Source organism: Pongo abelii, chromosome 1 (genome assembly GCF_028885655.2).
Source record: "Pongo abelii isolate AG06213 chromosome 1, NHGRI_mPonAbe1-v2.0_pri, whole genome shotgun sequence".
Classification (NCBI taxonomy): domain Eukaryota; kingdom Metazoa; phylum Chordata; class Mammalia; order Primates; family Hominidae; genus Pongo; species Pongo abelii.
This window is the reverse complement of record NC_071985.2, coordinates 52,071,697-52,093,191: the sequence shown is the minus strand read 5'-3', so window position 1 is coordinate 52,093,191 and position 21,495 is coordinate 52,071,697. Positions and strand designations below refer to the sequence as shown.

Sequence of the window (21,495 nt, the reverse complement as noted above, 5' to 3'; positions counted from 1 at the left end):
CATCCCAGCAGCAAATTATTTGGGTAGATGTTTGAACTTGAAGAAACTCTGGCAATTTTACAAAGCTTTATTAAGAGCTTTTACAGGCAGACACAGAATTTTATTAGCAGAGCCATCTTAATGTAATGGTATTTCATATATAGTTTTTCTGGTAAAAATTAAAAGTCATTTAACAATTTAAAGCTATCCTCATGTTTCACAGGGAACCTGGCCCCAGCATTTGAGTTTCTCACATCCTGCTGTGATTCCTGTGGGGTATAAATTAACTAAAGACAACTGGGGGCTTTCATAAAAGCCTTAGCCTTTGTTCCACTAGAAATTCCTACTCACAGTGGCAAAGGTGAAAAAGAAGAGAAAAGGAATTCATATTTATTTTGTTTCCTAAATATATGACTTTGTGCTGGGTGCTTAGCATGCATTATCTTAGGTAGTTATCACAACAATTCTGTTAAGATTAGTACTACTATGATCACATTTTAAAATAAGGAAAGTGACTCAGGGAGACTGTAATCTAGCTAACTATCCTCGAATTCACTTGATCACACTAATCTTTTCAGATGCTCTTTAGTATACAGAGTTGAAGCTACTAGTGTCAGTCTCTTCCATGGTTCTATAATTCCATAGTGCACTGATTCATTAAAATAATTGTTGTCCTATGTCCTCCTCTGACTTCCTTCAGATTACCTGGATGACAGGATATACGTTCTCTCTATCCTTTTCAACTTACCAATTTGAAGCTTAACAAAATGCAAGTATTCTCCAGAGAAATGCTCCAAGCAAATGGCTTTGGTAATAATTTAAAATGGAGACCTAATAATTTAAAATGGAGACCTAACGAGAAAGATGACTCTGAAAACCATTTAGCTAAGTAAAATATGAATTCCACTTTGCTGTTATTCTTAAATTTATACAAGTGTGTATGATAACTCTAGTTTTCTTTTTGGCCCCTATCAGCATAGAAAAACATATGCATGAAAAGTATAGGAAAAAAATTTTAACTATAAAAATATATAAAAATGTTATAAGAACAGGATGGAATCATTATTTGCTTTGACAAACACATATTCAGTATTTCTGTAGTATGTTCAAAGTGCAGAGCAAAGTGATAGTAAAACAAATATAAAAGTTGGGACAGTATCTCTTACTGTACCTTCACATTCTGCTATAACTCCAATGATGAGTATAAGGCCTAGTTCATGATAGGCACTCAAATAATTTATTGAATAAATGAGATAGAGGTAAAAACATGATTCCTACTTTTGAAAAATTTACTGTCTATAGAAAACAAGGTAAGTAAATTCTGTTATACCACAGAACAGAAATTGGGAGTTTTACTCATAGCAATTTGTGGTCAAAGAAGGAATTTCAGAGTACGGATTTCAGAAAATGAGCAGTCTGGAAAGATCAGTTTTAGATACAACTACAAAGGTCACAGAATGACTGACTTACCTGCCCCAAACCTCTTGATTCAGGGATGATATGATCACAAGATAAATGATAAAAGTGATTAGGTATATTCTAAAGATCTTAATTCACCAGAAATTAATTTAGGGAATAATCCTCCAGAGTAGAATCCTTTTTTTTTTTTTTCTGAGACAGAGTCTCACTTTGTGGCCGAGGCTGGAGTGCAGTGGCACAATCTTGGCTCACTGCAACCTCCACCTCCCAGGCTCCAGCAATTCTCCTGCCTCAGCCTCCCAAGTAGCTGGGACCATAGGAGCATGCCACCACATCTGGATAATTTTTGTATTTTCAATAGAGATGGGGTTTCACCATGTTGGCCAGGCTGGTCTCAAACTCCTGACCTCAAGCAATCCACCAGCCTTGGCTTCCCAGGTGCTGGGATTACAGGTGTGAGCCCACAGCACCTGGCCCAAAGAATAGAATTTTTAATTTGAAAAGATTTTACTTCCTTGCAGAGAAGGGTTCAAAGTAAAATACTCCACTGATTAGAATGATAAATTTTAAAATAATGAATAGGGTTATGGACATGTTTGCTTCATTGCTGTGCTTTTGTGAAAAATGTGAGTGAAATTAAGGCAAGACACATATTTGGCAAAACAATACAACTTCTCTAAGCCAAAAAAAAACCCTCAACTGCCTGCTCCAGAAGAAAATGAAGGGCTATTGACTGTGAAACCATTTTTAGAATCTTAAATGAATGTGAGAAACAAGGATCAACATTACTTTGCTTTTTCACATGGTAGTTGTGTGCTATTTCATTGTAAAAAAAAATCTCTTCAAAAACTGCACTTAAACCACCAGAGACGTTTCCTAGGAAAGCCATAGAACAACCAAACAAAACACAGAGGCTGAGGTTTCTAAGGGAAAATGATAACCTTGTCTTACTTTGGCTTTATGGTTAGGGATCAAATAATTATAATTTTTGGACTGTATTGTTTAATCAACTCTATAGATTAGCTTCTCTACTATAAAATTTAATATTTGAATGGAATTTTTAAACAGAAAGGGTGGCCATATTCATATCACAATTTTAAGTCAAGGAATAACAGAAGTTCTAAAATTTTATCAAAATATACTATTTTATTATTAATTCAATCACATCAACTCATTTACCAAGAAAAGCTTTTGAAGACAAATTCTTACAAAATCAAAACCCTTGCCTTAAATACTTTTAGAAATATAAAATATCTGACCTATTGAATTTTTAAAAATTTATTGAACACAACCCACTAGCTTCTCTCCTGAGAAGGTACTAGACTAGTATTAAGAGAGAAATGTACACAGACAACACAAGTGTTGAAACAGAAGGTCCTTCAGATACAAAAATACGTATATAAACATTTTTGTGTAGGGTTGAGAAGACAAAAATATGTATATAAACTTTTTTTGTGTAGGGTTCAGAAAAATTTTTTCAGGAGAAATAATGTCTGAACTAAGTCCTATAAAATGAACTGGTGTTGACTGGTGGATAAAGGCCAAGAAACTGACATTCCAATTAATAGGAATGGCTTGAGCAAGAATCAAAGGGCAGAGGAGAATATCTTACATTCATGAAATGAGGAGTAGCTAAGTATCTTCAGAGATATGGAAGGTTCTGAGGAGTAGGGGGAAAAGGAACTAGACATGAAGGGTCTGGGTTTTGAAGAGTCTTAATTGTCATATTAAAGAGTTTTTTTACTTTATCATTTATTATTTACTTTATTATTCTTACTATTATTCCCGTTATTTTTTTCTGCAAGTCTTAGAGCAGCGGTGTCCATGCTCTTTTGGCTTCCTTGGGCCACATTAGAGGAAGAAGAATTGTCTTGGGCCACACATAAAATACACTAACATTAACAAAAGCTGATAAGCTAAAAAAAAAAAAAAAGAAGAAGAAGAAGAAGAAAAATTCCAAGAAAAATCTTGGAATGTTTTAAGAAAGTTTAAGAATTTCTGTTGGGGCTGGGCGCAGTGGCTTACACCTATAATCCCAGCACTTTGAGAGGCCAAGGCGGGCAGATCACTTGAGGTCAGGGGTTTGAGACCAGCCTGGCCAACATGATGAAACCCTGTTTCTACTAAGAATACAAAAATTAGCCAGGTGTGGTGGTGGGTGCCTGTAATCCCAGCTACTTGGGAGGCTGAGGCAGGAGAATTGCTTGAATCTGGAAGGCAGAGGTTACAGTGAGCCGAGATCATGCCACTGCACTCCAGCCTGGGTGACAGAGTGAGACTTTGTCTCAGAAAAAAAAAAAAGAATTTGTGTTGGGCCACATTCAAAGCTATCCTAGGTTGCATGCAGCCCACAGGCCATGGGTTGGACAAGCTTGCCTTGGAGACTCACTGAAGAATGTTAATAAACAGTCAATGCATCTTTGAGGGAAAAGGCCTCGCTATATTTTTCTTTTTTTTTTCTACTTGAGCCACAAGTACGCAGCAAGAATGTAAAATGTTGTTAAATGAAATAATGACATTTTACAAAATGGTACCCCATCAAGAACTGTTTCAATTTGCTGCACAACTTTGCTGATAGCTTTGAAATAAAATGAGAATCATTTTTAGATTATATAACAGAAACTACCCTCTGCATGCAATGTTATAATTTTAACAATTGAATTTGCTTTGGTCAATATTAATCCTAAATTTTTTTTAGATTTAAAAGAAAAACAGAAAATATTCAGAATTTATATGTCTATCATCTAGGAAAATGTTTTGTAATTTCATAAATAGGATTTTTAAATATCAAAAAAACTTACAAATTTATATGCTGTTCGTACAGCAGGGGTTGCTTTGGTCATTGCTGTGTTGAACAGTGCACCTCCTTTCTGCAAAAGAAAAACAGAAACATATTTCCAACAACTTTTAGCTAAAATGTCCTGAAAACAAAGTATTACAGTAAGTTGCATATTAAAAAAGGGCTTTACTCACAACTTAAAGACCTATACAAATTATTTCATGTTCAGTGTTTTCAAGTTTCTATGTACTATAATAATTTCAAACAAAATGTACACTTTCCACTTTGTTCTTTAGTTGATATAATACATCACTTAAAAATCATTTCTTCCTTGAAGCTTAGGTAGACTTGAGCAATATGACTAGTAATTTGAATATATTTAAAGCTTAATAAGAAAGAAATACAAGTTTATCAGCTGTTTTAATATCGGGCAAATAAAGTCTCAGTCTGGGGGAGAAAGTTTCATATTTAAAAATCATATTAACAAAACTACATTACCACAAATTATAAAATTGCCATCAAATCCTACTAACCCACCTAATTTCTTCTTCTGGAAAATAATATAAGAAAACCAAGATTTGGCAGTAAAATCTTGCTTTTCAAAATGAGCCATTTATCTTTGGACCAAAACTTTCCATTTAAAAACTATCTTAATGAATATCAAAATATAAACATAAAATAAGAATATTTAAAATTTGACAAAATATACAAACATTTCAAATATTTCAAATAAACAGCATAAGTATAAACAGCATACCTTTGCTGAACATTTCTCCATTTATGTTAGAGTGAAAGAATAACATTTGAATGCTTATGATTACCTTGACTGTATGCACCCATTGTTGATATGACCTCGGGTTCCCTGGAATATATAAAAATGAGATGCCAGGAATGGTTGATCAAAAATAAATCTGTAAACCAAAATTTATCAAGAACTAGTATTTGCACAACTTTTAGCAGGCAAATTTTATATGCAATGTTGTAAAAGAAGCAATAAAAGCAATGGCATCGTAAGAACTAATAAATTGCTCTAATTCTTAGAAATAGAGTAATTAGCAATTTTAGGAATAACAGAGAATCACTTTTTCTTCATCCATATATGAAGCTAACAGTGTTCAATCTTCTTTCACTTTAATATTAGCCTCAGAGGAGAAAATATAACCAACCTCTCTTTTGAAATCCAAAATTCTTATGTTTTTCAAACTGATTTTTCAGTGTTTAACATCTATGTTGCTTTGTAAACTTTGCCTCCCTTACACAATTGGGTTTATTTTTTGTTTGTTTGTTTGTTTTTAAAATAGTATTTCATGTACATAGAGAACTTTTAAAAAACTAGAAGAAAATTTAGAAATGCAAAGAAACTTGGCAACAAAAAAGCATTCTTCCACAGCTGCTAAATTAACAGAGATCAGTAGCTACCTTTATTTTAAGGTAAACTTGCAGTTTTAGTTTTGAAAATATCCTCTAGTTGTAAATCTGTAAGTCAGAGAACTATTACCCAAGGAAATGTGAAGCAAATGCAGCTTTTAGGTTACAGGTTGACATGATTATGAAAAAGTTCAAGCGCTAAGAAAAGTAGTTCTAATAAAATCTGGCAATCAACATATCTGGTTCCAAATTCATAAATAATTTAGTCAATAAGATGATATCAGAAGGTAAAAAAAAGAAATACATATACAACTTATCTAATCTTTCCCATTAACTGATCTCCGTTAGATTTCAGCTACCTTCTTGTTTAAAAGCTTAAATACTCCCTAAGTCACAGGGGTAAAAAGTCACAATCAAAAAACAAAATCCCAGGCCTGGTGTGGTGGCTCCCACCTGTAGTGCCAGCTACTTGAAAGGCTGTGGCCAGGACATTGTTTGAGCCCAGGAGTTCAAGGTTGCAGTGTGCTAAGATTATGCCACTGCCCTCCAGCCTGGGAGACAGGGCAAGACCCCATCTCTTTTTTTTTTTTTTTAAGTCCCAGTGGCTACTCAGGCACTATCCAATACAAAGAACCCCTAAAACATACTGTTCTCCTCTACTTTGAGGCTGTGGATTTTAAAAGATGTATCACCTTGCTCTTACAAAATAGACACAAAATGATCTCAGCCCCAAAATTTCTTTCTAGCTGTTATCTTTGCATCCCTAATCAACATCAGGCAAGAAGTGTCCAGCTCTGGATTCACTTCTATATTTAAAATCTTACTCTAATTTAAAAGAAATATCAAAAAACAATTTTTATTCTGAAAAACATCTCTGACTACTCAAAACTCAGCATTGCACCTTTTCTGGAGGATGAAATATGAAGACAAATTTTTTTTTCTTAACTTGTGAAATAACTACAGCAAAATGTAACTACTTAAAATAACCTTTGTACAAATAAGTTGCCCTGTTTAAAAGGTATGAGTTTCACGTGGTATTTGGCTTGACCAAACTTTTAAAAGTATATTTCCCTTGTAAAATAATAAAACATTCCAAGTCATTCTACCAATTTATTTCCCAAGGAGATTTTTTTAAACAACAACAAAAAACCCCCACAGATCTTTATTCATCCAGATTATTCATATATGTTTATTTCTGTATTAAAAAGCTCTCATCAGTTCACATACTTTTGACTTCTCTACTAAGAATGGTTGAGTGGAAATCACATATTTAAGACTTTGTTATTATTCATAGTATTCTGTAAAGTGTTTTAATTATTTTCCCAAAATGAATGTAAGAACGTGGAAGAAGAAACACCACTTTAGCATTCTGTAACCTTTGTCAATCCAAAAAACAACTTTTTTTAAACCTCTGAACCACAAAGAAACTACCTATCATAAAAGCTTCAAACTATTGTAGAAAGGTTAGGGTCTTATTTAGAACTATGAGGAATAAAGAAGCTAATTTTCAGCTCTGTACAAGTCATCGCATGTTTTTATCTACATTATTTGAAATGTATTTTTCTATTGTAAAATAGGGAAACGTGCCATAAGCAGTCAGTTCAATGAGAAGGGAGTGGGCTTTGGAGTCCAATGGAACTTTGGAGCTCAGGCCTACTCTATCTTTGTGAAGGATGTGATTTGGGATGAGGTCCTTAACTTGGCTGAGCATCAGCTTCTTCATCAAATAAGCATAATAGTCATTGTCCTTCAGGATTATTGTGAGGATGAAAGATAACGATTAAACAATGTTTAGTATGGTACATAGTATATTGAAGAAATATCATAAATGATTGTAATTACTGTAAATAATTTGCCAAAATAGAAAACTGAGGTTCTATGATGATGTATTATTCAGCCATGTTCTTAAGGCTAGCAACTGAAAAAGAATAAGAATCTAGGAATTTAATCCCCGGTTCATTATTCCTTCAACTCTGAAAAACTTCCTCTAAGACTGCTAAATAAAATATGATTAAAACTTAAGTTATACAGGGTTTCCTCTGTATCACATCCAAAGCAATTATATTTGAAAGGGAAAGGGGCTGCTCAAGGCTAATACCCTGAAAAAGAAGGTTAATAGAATTACCAGTAATAATCTAAAATTTCATACTATAGGGGCAAAGAAGAAGTCCCTTGCTTCGATGTTAGGAAAACATGGTACAATTTAGGTAGATTCCTATTTTAAAAGTTTTAAGGGCTAATTGTGCCTTTGAATTTTAGTGCTTTTATGATTTAAGGTTCCTATTTCCACAATATTTATGAGAAAAGCACATTATTCTTTAGTAGTGTTAGAAAAAAGCTGTTATTCTTCTAAAAATTAATTTGAATGCTAAAGAAATCCCTCAGAATCTTTCTTTTAAAATAACTGGATTATGGCAATAATAGGCATTACTGAGAAAATTCTTAACATTATTTTTCTTAATAAAACAAGTGATTTTCTCACACTCAATGACAAAATATCTATTTCTCATTTATGCCAAGACTTTCTCTTCAAATGTACTTGCTTAAATTCCAGTAATTTGTACTTATTTATCTCAAAACGTAAATTGGTCTAAATTGTTCAACAAGGCCAGAAAAATGCCACTAAACTGATATTACGTACCACTTCTTCAAATTTCTTTGATACCTTAGTCAGTAAAACTAAATAAGAACGGAAAAATAAATAAATGAACAAATAAAAGACTCATCAGATTATATGTGTAAACTAAGGAAGAAACACATGCTAGTGATAGAGAGTAACCACACACTCCTCATAAAATGAATCTGGAAATATTTCTCTTATTTAAAGTTAAGTTGATGTAAATGTAAAAACTAGTTTTATTTTAAATGAAAAAAAGTATTTAAAGAAAGAATATGTTCTTAACTACTCAATATTCCCTACCTGCTTTTTCACAGACCAACGCTGTGTTTACTTAAATGCATCCTTTGTTCTACTCCTGTCCTGTTTTATTATCTTTTAAACTCCATGGTTACTCTTCCCTTCACACATTCCTTTTAAGTTAAGTTAAAATTTTCCTTTTAAGTTAAGGTTGAAGATTTTGCAAAGGTCTCATGAAGGAGTAAGGTGTGACGTGGATTTCCTTAATAGTCCTGATGAGGGCTCACAGGGCAGAGGCAGTTTTTGAAAAAATGCACGTATTCACAGATTCTTTAACCATACAGTTCTAGATTCAAATGTGAATCTAGATGTTTCTTATCTGATTGTCCTGCACTGTGTATTTTTAATCAGAGCTACAATAATGATAAAGCTCCATCATATTCATATTCATTTTATCATAACCATCGGCATTAACAAAAATAGTGTATAAACTACTACTGCAATGATAAAGAGGAGAAAATAGATGTTTCTCTGAAATTTCCTAATTATTGTTGCTTAAAGGAACACAATTTTTTCTTAGTTTTAGTTAATGTTAATTTCTGCCACAGTGGTCTTTCTAGGACTTTATGTGTAAAAAATCTACAAGAAATTCAAAAGAGATGAGAATTTTGCTTTGATTCAATCAGAGTAGGAAAGGGTTAAGTATTACTCTTGTTTACTGAATGTTTTTGCATTAAGAAAATCTACTATAAAAACAGTGTATCTTTGAAGCCACATAGACACATGTGGAATTGAGACTCTGGCCACTACTGGCTGTGTGACCTTGAGTAAATTATTGAGCTGAATATTCAATAAAAATGAGGTAATGAAAGTACCTCCTTGGCTGGATTAAGAAAATGTGGCACATATACACCATGGAATACTATGCAGCCATAAAAAATGATGAGTTTGTGTCCTTTGTAGGGACATGGATGAAGCTGGAAACCATCGTTCTCAGCAAACTATTGCAAGGACAAAAAAACACCGCATGTTCTCACTCATAGGTGGGAACTGAACAATGAGAACACATGGACACAGGAAGGGGAACATCACACTCTGGGGACTGTTGTGGGGTGGGGGGAGGGGGGAGGGATAGCATTTGGAGATATACCTAATGTTAAGTGACGAGTTACTGGGTGCAGCACACCAACATGGCACATGTATACATATGTAACTAACCTGCACGTTGTGCACGTGTACCCTAAAACTTAAAGTATAATAAAAAAAAAAAAAGAAAGTACCTCCTTGGGTGTTGCGAGGATTAAATGAGATAATATTTGTAGAGCTCTTGGGAAAGTTTCTGCCACATATTAGTGCTCAATAAATATGACCAATTATTATATTACTATTATTATCAGAGAAACAACAAAGTTAGATCAGTTTACTTCTTTGAAGAACAGGTTAATTTCATGACATCGATATATTCTTCTTTCTCACAAGGGTAATGTGAATGACATGTGTTTGGAACTGACCTCTAGGAACATTTTATAAACACACACACACACACACCCTAGATAGATGGATATCTTCTAATTAATAGTTAGAACACTGCTAATTTTTATTGTATTAGTCATCTTTTTATTTCAAATCCTAACACATTTTGCTTTATTTTCATCTACAAAAAAAGTCTATGTATATAATAACATAACATAGAATAATTTAAAAATAATGCTTGACAGGCACAAATTTCTAAGGGACTTTCTTGCTGTACTCACTGGAATTAACATTTGTCAAATTAGGCTTTCCTTTTAGATAAGTACTGGCTCTCTCAAATTAAAATAAGAGTTCAAAACCTTTTCATTTTAATAAAGAACAACAAAGTAGTGGGCATTAAGTTGTACTGAAAATGCAGCAGTTTCTAAGTCAGATACTAGTCAGTAATCATATTTTCCTAATCTTTTTTAAACAATAAGGCTTTTCATGAAAAATTTTACTGGGCCCTCCCACCAGAAAAGCCACCTATCTCTACTCTATTACAGAGGTACCTGGACCAATGGTTAAGACTACAGAATTTAACTGTACAAAAGGATCATAATTCTAGCCTCTTATTGTCACAAAATGTCATCTTCAATTCTATAAAAGCTACTAGCCTCACGGGTCATAAAGATAATGAGACAGCAGTTATGTAAATATTGAATAGATGCCTTAAGCAACTTGTCCATGAGCTGACAAAATTTTGCTTGTCTGAGTTGAGAAGTAAAAAAGTGTTATTTTAACACAAAAGTTCCATTGAAGCTAAATTTTTACCCATGAACTGAAGGAAGCAAGGAGCTGAATGATTCCACATTCAGCGTACTTGCTGAGTCAAGCAAACTAACTTTTCCCCAAGCTAAATGCTTTCAATGAAATGCTATACTTACATCAGACAAAGGTCCACAACTACTGAGTTCATTTGTACCTCCTTTAATGAACCAATTATCTCAATGATTTCTATATTTTCATGGTGGGAAAATGAATCTTAAAAATAACGTTAAATTTTGTGAAATGTGTAGATGAGTACTTATTATGTTTTGTCTTTCCATGTTTCATTTCTGAATTCCAGCATCTATTCATTTACACATAGACTGAAATTTTTTTTCCTCAAAACAAACATACAAAGAAGTTTAAAAAATTGCTATTATACCAGGCCAAAAATTAACACACTATTTAGTACACCTAATATTTAGAACAGTGCCTAATACGTTGTAAGCACTCAGCAAATAATGAATGAACAGGACATTGCAAGGACTCAAGCAAAATGCTCTGCAAGTCAAGACTATACACCACAACAATCGTGCAAAAATATCAGTTTGTAAATTATTAATTGCCTAGATAATTATAACAGTATTTGATCATTTACACTAGAAGGATTAATTGTACTTATGGAATGGTAAACTGGAAACTTTCCTAACGCTGCAGTGATCTATAAAGTAAAAAAGGTAAAGACATTTGTATAGTAATAATACAGTTACTTAAATATGTATAAAGAATTTTGGTGCTCAGACCCTTCTTTTTGGATTGTATTACCAATCATAACCTCAGTTCTTAAATTCATACTCAGTAATAACCATCACTAGTAGTTTTTCTAGCAGAGAATGCTACTATTCAGAAGGAAAGACAGGAAGATATGAGTTGACTGGATTTCTGTATTACTAATTTCCAGCAATATTAAGAGATTATCCAGGCCAACAGCTACCAATTCACGAGGCCAACTTAATGCCTTGAGTAACAGATGTCAGGCAAAATAAGCTAATTCCATAGCTTTTATAAGACGAAAAATGTATTTAAGACATTACATATTTAGGAGAAAATCATTAGTTGTTTATGAAATAGGTTTTATCAGACACAAGTGCAAAGACCAAGATAATTGTTATTGAGAAAATGGATAATCATATTGTAACTTGTCTTTACCTCCACAAAAGCCACCTGAAGTGATCTCTTCTTCAAATACATCAGAGAAACCCCTTCCTGCATTTAGTTTTGCCAGTCGACCATCGATAAACTAGAATTAAAAAGTGTCAAATAAAATGTATCAAATAAAATGTTATCCAATAAAATGTTAATTTTTCATTTTATAAGGTTAGATTTTTACTTACATCAAAAACATTAATAACAGACTTTTGTATAAATTACACATATATGGTGTATATATACACACACACACGAAAATTCTCAAACAATGGAAAGAACAGGTGCTCAGTAAACAGCAGCTAATTAATTAAATTGCAAATGTACAGCAAAGAGTCTAACTCTAACTTATCAGCAAAAAATAGCAAAGTGCAGTAGTAAAGATCATAGGCTCTGGATAGGTTGCTCAATGCACAATCTCTGCAGAGGAGTTTGTACAAAGGTACTGTTGCATTGCCAAGCCATTTACCCATGGGGCTCTGTCTTCCCCAGCTAGGCCTGTTTTCCCAGTACCTACCTCATGGTGTTGCTGCAAACAACAAATTAGATTAACCTAGGAAATGTGACACAGCAAGTATCTGTGAGATGTTAGACATTACCTGTTTTCAGCTTATTAACTTCATTCAGTAAAATAAAACATTACTTGTCTAAACTATTATATTCTAAAGCATAATAGAGCACCAAATAATTTTAACTATTTACAATAAAATCAATACAACTTTCATAGTTCCTGGCATACATTCTCACTGAATGACAAGAATTATGATTATTAAGTTAAATACAGTTGAGGTAAATGCATATTGACTTGACATGCATGAGGTTATTTTAGGCAATATTTTTCAGGGTTCTTAAAAAAGAGGTTGGAGGAGTGGGAAACTGAAACTATCAATAGCACCCAAAGATCTTTTTCAAAGTGCAGAAATCCAGATACCCTGGAGACTATCTTCCATTGCCTGTTCTGCTCCAGTCCTTACCTGTTCCAACATACATAGCATATCAGAATCTCACGGTATTAATGCTGCATTTGAAAAGTATCCTGGGTATTTTTATATGACCAACCCAAGGTGAAAATCAATGATTATACACACACACACACACACACACACACACACACACACACACACACGTATTACTAGCACTTGGTTACCTTTTAGTTTGTTGATTTGCGGCACCTAGAATTTGATATGTTGTGGTTTACTCCATCCATAATTATGATGAAGTATCTTTAAGTCTTCCTTGCTTAAGAGGCAGGGGATAACATAGGAAAGATTTACATGCTTTTTGCAAGGAGGACTTGAAGATGGATTAAAACGTTGAGCTCCATCGAAAAACTAACGAATCCTGACCATAATTTTTTACCCTAGAAATTTAAATTTTACCTGAACTAAAATAAAGTAGCTGGTCTTTAAAAAGAAAAACTCAGATACTTCCCTGGTTTTCTATTTGAACGGTTAATGAACAAAACTAATTGAGATGAGTTGTATAGGACAATACAATATTCCTCAGCAGCAATTTAAGATAATTAATAGGCTGAGCATGGTGGCTCACGCCTGTAATACCAGCATTTTGGGAGGCCGAGGTGGAGGGATCACAAGGTCAAGAGATCAAGACCATCCTAGCCAACATGGTGAAACTCCGTCTCTACTAAAAAATACAAAAAATATTAGCTGGACGTGGTGGCGCATGCCTGTAGTCCCATCTACTCGGGTGGCTGAGGCAGGAGAATCGCTTGAACCCAGGAGGTGGAGGTTGCAGTGAGCCGAGATCGCACAATTGCACTCCAGCCTGGCAACAGAGCAAGACTCCATCTCAAAAAAAAAAAAAAAAAGGGGGGGGGGGAAGATAATTAATAGCAGTAACACGAGTTATAAGACTTTGATACAAAAATCTCTTACAGAAAAAATTAAGAAAGAATAGAAAATGAATCAACAGATTCATGTTCAAAATGTGGTTTACCCAGACCAAGGGAACAGAATAGAGACACCTGAAATAAAGCTGCACACCTACAACCAATTGATCTTTAACAAAATTGACAAAAATAAGTAATGGGGAAAGACACCCTATTCAATATATGTGCCAGGAAAACTGGCTAACCATATGCAGAAGAATGAAACTGGAGTCTTACATCTCAAGATATAAAAAAAATTAACTCAAGGTGAATTAAAGACTTAAATGTAAGACCTCAAACTAAAACCTTTCTTCCTAGAAGAAAACCTAGGAAATACCCTTCCAGACACTTGCCTAGGCAAATAACCTACGACTAAGTTTTCAAAAGTAAATGTAACAAAACCAAACATTGAAAATTGGGGCCCAATTAAACTAAAGAGCTTCTGCACAGCAAAAGAAACTATCAATGGAGTAAACAGACAACCTACAGAATGGGAGAAAATACTGGCAAACTACGCATCCAACAAAGGACTAATACCCAGAATCTATAAGAAACTTAAACCAACAAGAAAAAAACAAGTAACTCCATTAAAAATCAGGCAAAGGACATGAACAGACACTGCTCAAAAGAAGATATAAGTGGCCAACAAACATATGAAAGAATGCTCAACATCACTAATCATCAGAGAGACGCAAATCAAAACCACAATGAGATACCACCTCACACCAGTCAGAATGACTATTATTAAAAAGCCAAAAAGTAACAGATGTTAACGAGTTTGTGGAGAAAGGGAACACTTATACACTGTCGGTGAGAGTGCAAATTAGTTCAGGCCCTGTGAAAAGCAGCTTGGACATTTCTCAAAGAACTAAAAATAGAATTACCATTCGATCCAGCAATCCCCATATTGGGTATATAGCCAAAGGAAAATAAATAATTCCTCCAAAAAGACACCTGCATTTGTATGTTTATCCCAGCACTATTCACATAGCAAAGACGTGGATTCAACCCAGGTGCCTTTTACCAGCAGACTGGATAAAGAAAACATGGTACGTATACACCGCGGAATACTTTGCAGCCATAAAAAAGAATGAAATCATGTCATTTGCAACCAATAAATGATGCTGGAGGCCATTATCTTAAGCAAATTCATGCAGAAATAAAATCAAATACTGCAAGTTTTCATTTAAAAGTGGGAAGTAAACATTGGGTATATAGGGACACAAAGATGGGAACTATAAACACTGGAGAGTCCAAATTGCGGGGAAAGGTGGGAGTGGGGCAGAGGTTGAAAAACTACCTATTGGGTACTATGTTCATTATCTGGGATATGGGATTATTAGAAGCCCAAACCTCAGCATCATGCAACATACCCATGTACCAAACCTACATATGTACCTCTGAGTCTAAAATAATGAATGAATGAAAACAACTATTAATGGAAAAATGTGGTTTAATCATCCTTTTATCATCATCTAATGCTTTTGAGTGAAACTGTGGTAAGATAGGTTTAAATAAACATAGCCTAAAATAATGGAATCTTAGATTTTTTTAGAGCACGAGTTGTTCTCACAAAACTTAGAACTATTTGAGGACAGGGACCATACATTACCCATTTTCACATCTTCATTACGCTTGGCATACAAAAGGTTTCCTATAGTATAAATTAACATGGAGTGTGGAGTATCAAAGGCCTGCATCACAACTCGGCCACTTGCTAGTTTTATGATCTTGGGCCACTTGTCACCTCTAAGACTATTTCTCCTTCCATTAAATGGGAGTAATAAAAATACCTTATGGGGTATTGCAAGAGCTAATTAAAATAATACAAAGTGTCTGCATTGTGTACACCCAATAAATGCTAAATAATAAAGTCCACTTTCCCCAGTACCATCACCTTTTCTATCTCTGTCAAATTTTTATGAGTTTCCCAAGGGAAGGATCACTGTCTTTCTCATGTATGCATCTTCAATACCTGGCAAAATACCTGCCGTAAAGTTTGAACTGAGTAAATGTTGTGGAAAGACTGAAGTACACTTTAACAATGCTGAAGTTCATATACTTCTACTCAGTTTTAAAGTTAAATAATTAAAATGCATAGAACTAATTCATTTCATTCTATCTTGAGATCAAAGCTAGGAACTTACAATGTTGGCATCTTTGCTATACATAATGGTAATTTTTAAACAAGGTGGTTTAAAATGCATGCAAAATTTGACTTGCACACATTTGTAACACAGTTATTATAAATCAAAGTGATCTAATTTGATGGACTAGTTATAATTTTTTTAAAAATAAAGTGAAAGCAAAATGATAAAGTGAAAGTAATACACTACTGACAAATAGAACAAACTAAGACATCCTTTAAAGGACTTAATTTGCTCTAAAAGATTAAGACTAGAAGACTTGCTAAAAGGTTTTCATTTTTGTATTTACTGGAAATAATCCAACCATTTCAGAAATAAGTGGAACAGTTCAAGTCTAAAAAGCGATAAATCCCAAAACTATTTACTGATTATGCATTTTTGAGTATGAGTAACTACTTTGTCTTACTAACCTAGTGATTTGAGCCAATAGAAATTAATCACTCAGTAAAATGACACATGTTATCACTGACTTTGCAAACAATCCTGGCAGTGGCAGACACCAATGTACACAATGAGTGAAAATGTTTGTTCTTATAACAAAAGATTGATTTCATGCATATACATACATATATTATATATAGATGCATATAAATAGACATCCAGGAATAAACTGAGAAGCGTTATTAATGAGAAGGATGCTGAATTTAACAGTTTTTCAAACACCTTTTTCTATTTTTATTCAATAACAGCTATTTTTCCCCCAAGTGGAGTTGGTTCATGGTTATACCACTTTAATAACTCTGGAGCATTTCATAATAAGTAAAAGAGATAAGAACATTTTTAGTCACTGATGCAGAGAAATAATTTTGAACTAATAAAAAAAATCTCTGTTGGAAAAGCTGTGACTCTATAATGTGCTATCACATGTTGCCTGATAAACAGTTACCTATTTCATCTAGTAAACACATATCTACAGGTAATTGGAAGACATAAGCTTTGAAAGAATTAGTTTATTATTATAAGTAATGACAAATAACATTGTTAATAACAATAAAAGTGACATAGATATAAAATGAGGTTGCAAGTAGATTTTTAAAATAACTTAAGAATTTGCTTTAAGATGATGCTTTTATATAAATTTTAATATTTTTCTTTTTATTCCAAAAGAAAAAAATTAAAATCTAGATCTAAACATGTTAATTAATCACACCAAAACATAAATAACATAACTGGAAATCTTACAAAAATTCATAGATGTTATCCCATAGTATAGATTCCATAATTTCACAAATTATAAATAGATAAAATTGATTTAAATAATAATATATGTAATTCTCAAGATCAATGACATTATTCCCTCTAAATCATCAACAATTGCAAGAACCAGATTTTGTTAATCTTTCTGACATGATCTTTTTGCTTTTGGAGATGTCAAGGATTTTAGGAGCTATGAGCCAGGAACCATGGACAAAAACAAATATACATGTTACATAACACCAGAGGCCACCCCCTAGTTTTCAATCACAGGTCCGTTACATCAGGTTTGCAGGTTTCCTTTCAACCTTGCTTATGACATGATCTTAAAGTACTGTGACAGGTTACAAGATAAATATTTTCAAGCAGCAAAACTGCTTCTGGCTCTTCTTTTTGATATTGATGTCACTAAGGTTTTTAAAAGTGTTTTTATCTTCAAATAGCCACCTAACAGGACACTGAGTCAATTTTAAAAGTGTTTTTATCTTCAAATAGCCACCTAATACGACACTTAGTCAATTTAAAGCAATTATCTGTTGCTTTAAATATACTTCAGTAAGTAATACTGTTAAATGAAAATTAACATTCACTATTCAAATTCATTTTTTAAATACAATTAAATATAAAATGAATGTTTCAAATATGTAATATAAAGAATAGACTCCATAGGAGGCTTCTTTCCAAAAAATATAAAGAATATGTTTTGATCAAAGTCACAGATTACACTTCAATATAGCTGCCAGTAAACTGGTAGGAATGTATATGTCCTCTAAGAGATAAGTCATATGCCTTTTACCATTCTTTAGTTATTTACCAGTTAGTGTATTTCCAGCATTGAGTCTAAAAATCCTAAAACAAGTTATGCTATTATCAGTGTTCTAATTCCCTTAGTGGTCTAGACACATGTTATATAAATATTTAATTGCAATCACTCCATCAAAACTCTATGACAACTGAATTTCAGGATTCTAGTATCATTTTAAAAGAAATAGTTGATCTTTTTAAAATCCTTATAAAAAAGATTCTGGTAGGGAGATGAGGCAGTGGTGCAATTCTCTGCCGAGCTGAGGAAGTAGCAAGATTCAGTGTTGTTTTTTGTGCTAACATGGCAATCGTGTTACTGAAGCAAAGCTGCAGAAGTGCTGAAGCAACACAATAAACAAATCTACACACCCAAATTCCTTCTTCAGCCTGGAGGAAACATTACCATGGCTCAGAAATTTATCTCACATTAGAAACCCTTCTTAGGTACAAAGATAAGAGGTAACTAATAGATTCAAGTCTTGAGAGCTAGAGAAAAATAGTTTTAAAAATCAATCAGCAATTTAAGGAAAAAAATCTAAATACAGTAAAAAATTGCTTTCAAAAATAAACTAATTTCTTATGAGTCTTTAAAATTTGCCTTTGTATATAATGCTCTGGGCTAAAAATTTAATAAGTAGTCTAATTTAAATATTTCTTCTTAGAAATGTTCAGTAAACCTTGACAGGTTAGTGAAAACTATACTGAAGTGTTACAATAAATTACATCAACAGATATTTATAGACACCTGCTAAATGCAAGCCATTCAGTTAGTAGCTATGTATAAACACAAACTGCCTATAACAAGTGGGAATAAGTAAGGTAGGTCAGCTCAAACTAAGAAAATTAAGTATGTGGAAGAATAGAAATAAATTGTTATTTTTATGCCATTAGGTAATGAGATGACTATCAGGCTCCAGTATACTAAATTAGACTACCATGGTATCATGAACAGGAAAACACTATGAAGAGTATTAAGAGCCCACTCAGTGCAATGTATTATTAAAACTAATAACCTAAAATAACAGTAATAAGACAACAATACTACTTTCAAGGATATATCAATTGACATTAAATAATGTGCTAAAGAATTTAGTCTGCTGAAACTTATGATCACCAGACCAAAAGAATCAACTAATTATATTATTCAGTGAATATTTCACTGAATATATATGCTTTATTCCAGGCACTTTCCTAGATACCTGAAATACAGGAATAAATGAAGCAGGCAAAAATCCAAGCCCTTGTGATGCTTAAACATGTAGTGGAGGTAGGTGAAGAGAGTTATAGCACGAAATAAGAAACAACAAATGATGTAGTCATCTCACATACTTGTGAGAAAGTGATGAGTGTTAGAGAATAAGATAGACTTCCTAAGGGAAGTTAGGAAATCTAGGGCAAGGAACTTTCTATTTTAAATAGTGTGGTCAGGGTAGGTCTCGTGAAGACAGCATTTAAGCCAAGTCTTCAAAGCCATGAGGAGGTTTAATGGGAGAAGAGGATTCTAGGCAAAGGGAATAGCTAGAGTAAATACCCACACTGGAGTAGGAACAGGCAGGTACTCAGTAGGCCTGTGGGAGGCTCCAAGTATCAGGAGAAAATCCCACCAGCCATGACTATTTGCACTCAAAATTTATAAACCTCAACCTCCAATAGGATTTGAATACCAAGCAATTCTATTTTACTTTGCAGTCACTCCATTCACTCTCCCCATCCATTTCACAATGTCCTATCTTCTTTCTCCTTAAATGTTTAACGACCTCTCCCATTCTCTTTCAGTTGACGATCTTGCTTCCTAATTTCACCAAAAAAGAGAAAACCAAAGTAATTAAAAGAGAAATTCTACAAGCTCTAAGTCACACATTTACCTACCTCCTCCATCTGTGCTCACAGACTGCCTTTTCTCCTGTTATGAATAAACTGCCTGCGCTCCTTGCAAAGACTAACTTCTCTAACAATTTTTCCTTCTCTCTTCTGAATATAGTTTTATTTCTTAACTAGATCTTCCCAGCAGCATACAAACATGTTATTTCTTCTCTTGACCCCACTTAATTCTCTAGCTATGTGCTATTCTATTCTTCACAGCAAAATTCAAAAGAGCTGTTAGTACTTTGTGTCTACGTCCTCTCCTCTCATGCTTCAATCACAATTTCTGTCTCACCACGTCAGCAAAATTGCTCTTGCTAAGGTCATCATATATTCATGGTTCCTAAATCCAGTAATCAATTCTAGGTCCTTGTTTTAATCAGCCTGTCATGAGCATTTGACAGTGTTGATCCCTCCCTCTTTGGTATTCTTGTTGGCTGCTAATATAAAGTACTCTTCTGGTTTCTGTCCAACCTAATTGTTCATCCACTCTTTCATAGCCTCCGTTGCTGGTGCCCTCTTATACTACTTTCTTATCATTTCTATTTATACTTTTTCCTTTGGTAATCTCATCTAATCTACAGGCTGATGGCTTTAAATTCTACCTACATGCTGATGACTCCAAAATGCATACCTCCAGTCCAGTTTTCTCCCCTCCTCCTTTATCCATCCACTTACCTAATCAATATCCTGCTTGCATCTCCAATAGACATCTTGACTTAATATGTCTGAAACTCAACTCTTGTTCTTCTTAACGAAATCATCTTCTGCCCACAATCTTCCCAATCTCAATTGTAATTGAGACAAATACTTCCTTCCAGTTTCTCAGATGAGATAACATGGAATCATCCATGACTCTGCTTTCTCTCATCTTTATATCAAATCCTTCAGAATATCTATTGGCTTTATTTATAAAATAAACCCATATTCTGACCAAATCTCATCATATCTTCAATCAACAGTTCCACACTGCCATCAATTTCTCACCTAGATGATAGCAATAGTCTTCTAAATCTTCTTTCTCTCTGTTTCCACTTTTGGTCACCCCACAGGATACCACTGAAGTGACACATATTCCAGGAAATCTACATTGACTATATTATTTTAAATTGTAATCCTCCCCTCACCTCTGGTAGTCCCCATTTAACATACGCTGTTCTATCTACTTTCCAATAGTACTTCTGACCTTTGAAGATCCACATTATTTTTAAATTATAATTTGTTATTAGAAATAAAAGCTTCACAAAGTCAGAGATTGTCTTCTTCTTTGTTCTCTGATGTACCCCACACAAAACACTGCCTATTATACAATGGATACAGGCATATCTCATTTAATTGAACTTCACTTTACTGCACTTCAAAGACAGCTTTTACAAATTGAAGGTTTGTGGCAACCCTCCATTGAGCAAGTCTATCAGTGCCATTCTTCCAACAGCATCTGCTTACTTTGTGTCCCTGTGTCATATTTTGGAAACTCTTGCAATATTTCAAACTTTTTCATTATAATCATATTAGAATTACAGGATTATATTATATGATTATAGTTGTTATGGTGATCTGTGATCTTTGATGTAACTATTGTAATTGTTTTAGGACGCCAGGAACCACCCCCACATAAGTCAGCAAGCTTAATTGATAAATGTTGTGTGTGTCCTGACTGCTCCACTGACTGGCTATTCTCCCATCTCTCTCCCTCTCCTCAGGCTTTCCTATTCCCTAATTAATAACCTTAAAATGACCTCCATGCATCCAAGGGAAAAAACTAAAAATG

The 21,495-nt window shown here is 33.7% G+C and overlaps 1 protein-coding gene across 4 annotated transcripts in view; it reads right to left on the bottom strand.

Annotated features, from left to right (window-relative positions):
• Positions 1-21,495, bottom strand: part of DENND1B (DENN domain containing 1B) — a 265,750-nt gene that overhangs the window by 33,713 nt on the left and 210,542 nt on the right. For 3 of the 4 annotated variants that reach the window (XM_054523755.2, XM_024234528.3, XM_024234539.3), the window contains 3 exons: positions 11,832-11,922; positions 4,999-5,039; positions 4,200-4,268 (listed from right to left, as the gene is read on the bottom strand). In XM_054523755.2, coding sequence (XP_054379730.1) covers positions 4,200-4,268; positions 4,999-5,039; positions 11,832-11,922 — 201 coding nt within the window. Of the gene's footprint in view, positions 1-4,199; positions 4,269-4,998; positions 5,040-11,775; positions 11,923-21,495 lie in introns of those variants that run through there. The other variant, XM_024234547.2, reaches the window with a different exon arrangement.